Source organism: Poecilia latipinna, unplaced genomic scaffold (genome assembly GCF_001443285.1).
Source record: "Poecilia latipinna isolate Pla-1442-1.1 unplaced genomic scaffold, P_latipinna-1.0 Scaffold491, whole genome shotgun sequence".
Classification (NCBI taxonomy): Eukaryota; Metazoa; Chordata; class Actinopteri; order Cyprinodontiformes; family Poeciliidae; genus Poecilia; species Poecilia latipinna.
In genome coordinates, this window is record NW_015113107.1 from 43,288 (window position 1) to 51,189 (window position 7,902).

The 7,902-nt window shown below is 37.5% G+C and overlaps 1 protein-coding gene across 2 annotated transcripts in view; it reads left to right on the forward strand.

The window, feature by feature from the left end:
- Nucleotides 1-6,380, forward strand: part of map3k15 (mitogen-activated protein kinase kinase kinase 15) — a 36,767-nt gene extending 30,387 nt beyond the window's left edge. The window contains exons 27-30 of one of the 2 annotated variants that reach the window (XM_015039959.1): nucleotides 1,496-1,608; nucleotides 4,417-4,523; nucleotides 4,600-4,676; nucleotides 5,837-6,380. In XM_015039959.1, coding sequence (XP_014895445.1) covers nucleotides 1,496-1,608; nucleotides 4,417-4,523; nucleotides 4,600-4,676; nucleotides 5,837-5,930 — 391 coding nt within the window. In that variant the 3' untranslated portion in view covers nucleotides 5,931-6,380. The remainder of the gene's footprint in view (nucleotides 1-1,495; nucleotides 1,609-4,416; nucleotides 4,524-4,599; nucleotides 4,677-5,836) is intronic. The other variant, XM_015039960.1, reaches the window with a different exon arrangement.
- Nucleotides 6,381-7,902: the final 1,522 nt, after the last annotated feature.

Genomic DNA, 7,902 nt, shown 5'->3' on the forward strand with positions numbered 1-7,902 from the left:
GCTGCTGCAGAAACACCAAACAGCCAAATCTTAGCAATTAGGAGTTAATTATATGGTTTGTATTTGCTGGATAATTACTTACACAGTTCAAAGCAATGTTTTCATGTTGTTTATTGGGAACACTTGAAGGAAAATTAAAGCTGAGCTGATGTGTAAAACACTGTGTGGCTAACCTGATAGAAGTGATTCAGTTTTAATAAAACACTTCATGCGTTGTGTCTCTTTTGGATACAGAGGATTACATCTGCATCCTGAAGCAGAAACATATTGATGTATTTGAAGTAAAACACGTATTTCTGCTTTTTTCAGTCAGACGTTAGTGTTTGGTTTCAGGTTGTTAAAAGATCGACTTTGTGACGTGGATGAAGGAATTATTTTGTGAAGGAAGATGATAAATGTAACAATATTTTTAATGTAACAATGTTTCCTGATGCTACAAACCTGTACTGACAAGTTGTTTCACACAAGCCATCATTTGTTTCAGTAAATGGAAACTTAGGAGTTCGTTCCGTCCCGCATCCCCGGAAAATAAAACAAAATCACTGACACGTCATGATATGTGAACAAAGTTTGTGGAAAGTAAATAAACGACGACAACTTCAGATTTTTCACCTTTTATTCGGTCTAGTGGAGGCGAGCCAATGTGGAATAATTTGCATTTTTATCGTTGTCTCCTGCAAACTACCGTTGGAGTTCTTGGCACAACTTTGTCTTCCTCCATAAAGAGGTTAAAAGAAACAATCTAAAGAAACAATGTATAGATTGAGTTGCTTTTTAACATCTTTACAGGTCTTCCTGTATTCGTCTTTTCAGCAGTTTGGTCTCTTGTTCTGTTTATAAAATGCTTAAAGTTGATGTTTAACAATCATCATGACCCAAAGTCTCCATCGGCCCAGCGGGTTTATGCCCAGTCCAGTCCGGTTTCACCAGATGCAGAAGTCTTCATTTCCACTAAACTTTAACCAAATGTATCGTGTATTGGGAAGTAACTACTGACATTTACTCAATTACATTTACTTGATTAAGTTTTCTTATTTTAAAAAAGTACTTTTAGGAGTATTTTTACTTTTAGCTGAGTAATTTCTTTTATGAAGTATTTTTACTCCTACTTGAGTAAAATTTCTGGATTTTCTTCCCACTGAAAGAAAAACAAACATGTTTTAACCAAAAATTCACCAGCCACAGACACACACCTGCATTTTGAGTTAAAGTTTTATAAGTTTTTTTATTGAAAAAAATTATTTTTCTTTTGTCAGATTTTGTTGTTTTTTGTTACTTGTGTGGTTTATTGTCATTTTAGTAGTTAAAATACCAAAATCTCCTCTTAACTTTATATTTTGATGTTTTTAAATATTAAAGGATAACTTGATCACTTTTACTTGAGTAAAAATATATTGAAGTGGTGCTACTCTTGCTTCTCTTACTTGAGTAAAACGTTTGGGTCCTCTGCCCGTCTCTGGTGTTCTGGTGACACGTGGGCTCGGTGTGGCTGCAGGTTGCTGGAGGAGCTGCTGCAGAAGGAGAAGGAGTACCAGCATGTCCTGAAGGCCACGCTCCAGCAGAGGACTCATGACTTGGAGCTGATCCGAGTCAGGCACAGACCTCCAGGTGAAAACACTGACTCACGTCTAGTGGCACAGACAGATACTTGCTTCATGTTTATTGTTTTTACATCCTGTGTTTGCACATGGCGATTCAATGGCTGCTTTCCGTTCGCCTGAACATGTCGTTGTGATGATATAAAAGTACAATAAGTTCCTAACCAAATTATCCTCTTTGCACCTGCCAGAAATCAAATCTCGCATAGACACATTTAGCATAGCGAAACTTATCATATTAAGATAACCGAATATCTAAAGGTTTATTAGGAACTCTGACATGGTTGGGTTTTTTGGGTTTTAGAGTGTTTTCCCACCTGATATTCCGGTAGACTGGGTTTGATTTGGGACCAAAATTGCAACATTTGTTACATTTTCGGCTGCAGCTCGCTTTCAGACTGCACTAAAGAACCAAACCATTTGGAAAAGCTGTTCCCCTTCTCGCCTGTGGGGGCGCTGCACAAAGAACCACTGAAGGAAAAAACACAAACACCTCCAAAGACGACAATGAGCACAACTTCCTTCATTCAAAATGTAAACAAAAGTGGAGTAGATTTTAGAGGTTGTAGGATTTCTCTTTTGTTTTTGGTAAAAGAACACGAGCAATTTCGCCCCCTAGGAATACATTCACATTTATTTTGATTGTAATTACCCAGAATGCCTTGCGCTTTAGTCCACTTCTGGGTTTCCCCCTGAAAACTTGCTAAGCCTGATGCTCGGGGCGCTAGGGCAGTCATTCATCCAACCGGCAGCCATGTTTTTGAGTTAAAAATGTTTAAAGTTGACAGGAAATTGATAGTTATGCATTATTTTAAGACTGGAAATTAATACATCAACACCAACTATAAAGTCTTAAAAAAAGGCAATGATTAAAAAAACTAAAATAAGTAAGGCTAAGTCTGGTGGGGGCACAAATAAAGCCTGGTGGCCCGCCAGGCTTATAATACACTGTGGGAAATCATGCACTTCCTGCTTTTGGAACGGTTTCTGGTCCAGTCGGCGTTCACATATGCATTCAAACCACACCAGAGTTCACTTCAACCGAACTGGGACCGAGGTGAACCAGAGTTCACTTTTTTGCTCTGCATCAGAGTTCGAGTCCACATTCACACCTCCACAAACGAACCGAACTAAAGCGCCGTTAGTCTCTGTATTCAGTTCAGAATCCATTTCCTGGAGAAGAACCGTCAGGAGGGACCACTAAACCAATCAGAAGAAGTTTTGCTGATTGGATTAAATTATCTTTCTTATTTTTTTCTTAAACATTTCCTGTTTAAAAAAACCAGAACTATCTCATGTTTGAACTTGTTACATTCAAAATGTTAAAACTGTGCTGTGTGGGCCCTGCAGGAGGACGAAACAGAAATATGTAAAAACAATTAAGTGACATCAGTTGACTTAAAGTTTGGGAACAAATTGATCTTTCAAAAGGACGATGCCCCTAAGCTTCAACAAATTAGTAACAAAATGGTTTATGTCAGAGGCCAAAGATCTCAGTCCTGCAGGAAACTTGGGCGGAGCTGGAAAGGTTCTGACAAGTCGAGCTTGTAAACCCGTTTCTGTTCCACCAGTTCTGTCAGAAGGAAACGGGCAAAACTCCAACAGACTGTCAGGACACGCTGCAGGGATCCAAGTCACACAGTTTAAATGATATTTTAAACAAATACACTGCAAAAACACAAACTCTTACCAAGTAATTGTGGTCTAGTGTCTAGTGCAAATATTTAGTACATTTGAAATAAGACAAAACTAACTTACAACTAACTTTTCAGCAAGAAATGGGAGCTTATTTTACATCAATAAATATTGGGAAGGATGTTCTGGTTCTGCTGTCACTTTTAAAAACACATTTTTCCCTTGTTATAAGTGAAATAATTTGCCTCTTTTTCATCAGTATTAAGGATTTATTTACTTAAAACAAGCTCCTCATTTTCACTGAAATGTTGTTTGTAAGTTCATTTTGCCTTATTTTCATTATATTAAGATATCTGTAATAAAAACTAAACCAAAAATACTTGGTAGGATTTTGTGTTTTTGCAGTGTACAAAGAGAATATATATTAAGAGCTTTTGGTATCTTTGCCATTTGTATAACTGTGTTATTATTGTTATTAAACCTAAATTTCCCATTTACCATTTATCCGGCTGTGATGTTGTGTTTGTTGTGAAGCTCTCTGGTCAGCTGATGCTGCTGTAAATGTGCTTTATAAATCAAACTTCAAGTTTGATTAAAAATTCTCAATATTCTGGCTTTTATTGAGAAATAACCAAATATGTCGACTTCTGCTCTAGTTCATTTCTTCCTACACGATTTGCAGACTTAATTTGTGCATTTTGTCAATTTCCTGAAAAATAAATGCATAAACAGTTTGGCTCTGAAACTTAGGGGGTTAACGATGGGGATTTTTCTGTTTCCGATTGAGAACAATGTCTAAACAGAGTTGGGAATGACAAATCTGATAAAACAAACTGACAACTAAAGCTGCGTGTGATTGATGGGAGGTGTTTTGTGAATAAATAATAATAGTTAAGGAAGTTAACCAGGAAGAAAAGAAGATAAACAACTTGAGAACCTGCAGAAATAAAAGGAACAGCATGAAAACAACAGAAAGGTCTATTGATATTTTAACTGTTTAATTGGTTTTATCAGTATATTCTGGCACAACTGGCCCTTTAAGAGCATTCAGGTTTCTGATATGGCCCAAAATGAAAATGAGTTTGACGCCTCTGCTTTAAGCAAAAAAACAGAAAATCATAAAGACAAATTAAGAAGAGAGTAAAGTTTCTGTTGAAGTTGAAGTTTGTGCTTCCTGGTTCAGACGTTTTGCCTCCCTCCATCCTTCATGTCCCAGCGGACTACGAGCCGGACAAGCAGCTCACCGATTGGCTGAAAGAGCAGGGGGCGGACCCAGACACCATCGACAAGGTAGGAGCCCAGCAGGAGTGTTTGGGTTTTCTCCTACGCCGATACTGTAGAGTCTGATGGTAAATTTGTGTTGCAGTTTGTGATGGAGGAGTACACACTGTCTGACATTCTGAGTGAGGTCAACAAAGACGACCTCCGCTCTCTTCGTCTACGGTATTCACAAATCTTCTTTTTTTAATACCTTAAATAGCATTCAGCAGTTTAGCAAAAACAAAAAATTTTTTTTCTTGTGTTTTTTTTTTTTTCAGTGCTAAAGAGGACCTATTATGCAAAATTCACGTTTAGAACGTTTTTATATTTTCATTTGGGTTTTTAAACAACCGCTTAAAAAAAATCACCCAAACAGTTTTTGGCATTAAAGTTTTTTGGTGTCTAGAAGAAGAGCCGTTTCAACAACCTCCTGATGGTTAAGTCACATTCTACAGGCACTGCACCGTTGCCTAGCAACCTCAGCGAAGCCCAGCTCCGTTACCTAGCAACACAAGCTGAGCTCCAGAATTCAGAATTCCTTTAGTGTCATTGTGCAAGAAAGCACAGCAAAATTTAAACAACGGCAACTCTCAAAGGCAGTGCACATAAATAAATAGATAATAATATATAAGTATATATTACTTAAGGGAGGTTAAGAAAAAAAAAAAAAAACAGCTGTACAATGGCTGCTGGAAAAGAAAAGTGTTTTGTTGATGACTTACCATCCAGAAAACACTTGCTACATTGTTGCTGGTTGTGCAGGAGGCTCCACTTCTGCTTTTCAAAGATGTAAAGCAGTTGGATAATTGTGCATCTTTTTGCAGACATTTTCACATGCGAGTGTAAATGTTGAGTTGTGGTTGTGCGGCCAGCAGTCCTAAAACATCTCATTCTGAAAAGATCAGATTAAAATCTCATTATGTAAGAATAATTGTGCAAAATAATTGTAATGAACATGTTTTGTTTATACACCTATCCTAATCTGTTCAAGGAAGTATAACAGGTCACCTTTAAAGCCTTACATTCGCCTTAGAGATTGGGTCAGGTGAAGATTTTTAAATAAGTTCTCTCAGTTTGGAAATACTTTGCTTTATCTAAATAAAACAGATTCTCAACAGAAACACACATACGGTTAAAACAGGTGGGAAAAAAGGGAAAGTTTTACATTTTTCCCTCCACTTCCAACTTTATGATGGTTTATCACATAAAACCCCCGTAAAACACAGAAGTTTGAGTTTGAAGCTTGACAACATGTGAGAATAGTATCTTAAGGAACTTTAAATCCCAGTAGAAACAGTTTTGGTTGTATCTCTGTTTTGAACTGTTGCTTTCTTCCCGCCCAGCGGCGGAGTGCTGTGCCGGATCTGGCGAGCCATTCAGCGGCACCGAGAGCGAGAGAGGCTGACGGCTGACAAACACTGCAAAGGGGACGTTTAACTACGACTTTAACTTCTGAGGAAGTAATGCGCACATCGACACATTACCAGCCCCGCATGGCCGCCTCTTTTCTTGCCTGTCTCCTCTGTGCCTTTCCACGCTGTCGTCTGTGGCAGACCAAGTCCAAGCAGAGTCCTAACTGATCAGACCAAAGCGCTTTAGTGCGGGCACTACTGTATGTATTTCCAGTGTATTCCTGTGCTGCCACATTGTGTTTTGCTTCAGAGCTTTGAAAGGTTAGGAATTTTTACATTTATGGAGAGATGAAGTCAGTTTTTTAGTGTTTATATCAGCTCTGAAAGGCTGGAGTGGTGAGTATTACAGCTCTGTGGTTTGGCCCCTTCAGAGAGTTCTGGTACTCCCTGGAAATTTTCTAAAATAAAAAATATATATATATATATATACTATTATTTTAAAAAATAATTTACTTTCTTAAAAGTAAAAATTATTGCTTTTAAAATTTTCTTTTGCATATTTGTTGAAGCAATTACTATCTTGACAATGAAACAGAAAATTTGTGAAAAATTTGAACTCTTCTGCCTTTTCCCTGTGCAAACTAGAAACAATCAGATCTAGGAGGAGGATCTTAGCGCTGTCAATCACCCTTCATGTGGCGCTGCTCATCTTCCCCTTGCTATCTGCATAGCTTAGCCTGTGTGAATGCTAAGGCTAGTTAGCATGAGCACCAATGATGGCGGATGAACAGTTTTTCTGGAACTGTAACTTGTTCCTCCGCCACATTTAGCGGGGTCTACATGAGAATGATTGACAGCGCTAAGACCCGCCTCCGGGCTCTGATTGGTTGTTTTTGGTCGTCAGCGATGAATTTCATCAGGCGACAGTAGTAGCAGATCTTTTCACACAAATTCTGTCTCATACCAGTTGACAGTTTTAACAAATATTTTAAAAACTTTTTTTAAAATAAAATTTGTGCACTGCAGCTTTAAGGAGAGTAATTTGACATCCAGCCACATATTAGTGGCTCAGTTTATCTGCAGCAGTTGTAGCTCAGCCAAAAGTTGGATTTTCTTAATTTGAGCCCAATAATTTGCCAAAAATCCAATCAAATGCTTTGTTGTACACAGAATGAACCCTCTCCTTAAAAAAACCCCAAAACTTAAAATTGACTGATTCTCTGCTTTGAAGAAGCCGTTTACTGTCAACATGTCTGTCAAATGACAAAACTGAAATGCTCATACTGACGTGTCTCAAACACCTTTTAACTGCTTTAATCATGTTTCAGCCGCTCATGTATCATGAAAAAGAAAAATACATTTTTCAGTTAGTGGTCTGGCTGATTGGTTGTTATCCTTCAATTTGCTGCCATGTAAAAAAACATCCTGAGGCGAATTTGACTTGATCTTTGGGTAAAACCACAGAGTTAAACACAACTACCCACGTCAGGATGCGGTGAGTCAACCAGAAGCCTTGAAGTCATATTTAATTAAACATGTTGATAGATTTTAACTGCCTATTATCACCTTTATGTTTGTATGCTTGTAATTTATTAGCTAAAATTGTCCTTTCTCTTTTTTTTATTTTTGATGTTGTATATTGTTATTTATCTGCTTTGCAACTGCAATAAACTTGTGAAAGTTGTGCAAAGATTATTTGATTTGTAAGTTTTGATGCTGTAAAGACGGGGTGTCTAGAACATGTTCCTCAAGTTGAAAGGATTCAGGGGCAAAAATGTTATTTTTTCTCCAATTAGAAAACGCTGAAATATCTTAATGAATTATTTCAGTTTCACCTGGACAACAATAAATAAAATGTAATATTTTACGTTTGCTTTGCTTTGCCGTTTAGTCCACATGTGTCAAACTGAAGGCCTGAGGGCCAAATCTGGCCTGCCACAGCTTTTTATGTGGCCCTCCAGCCAGTTTTACAACTAATCTGCAAAATTCACACAAAATCAACATATTTTTTTTTTTTTTTTTTTTACTCCAATTTTTTCTCCAAATTGGCCAAAAAC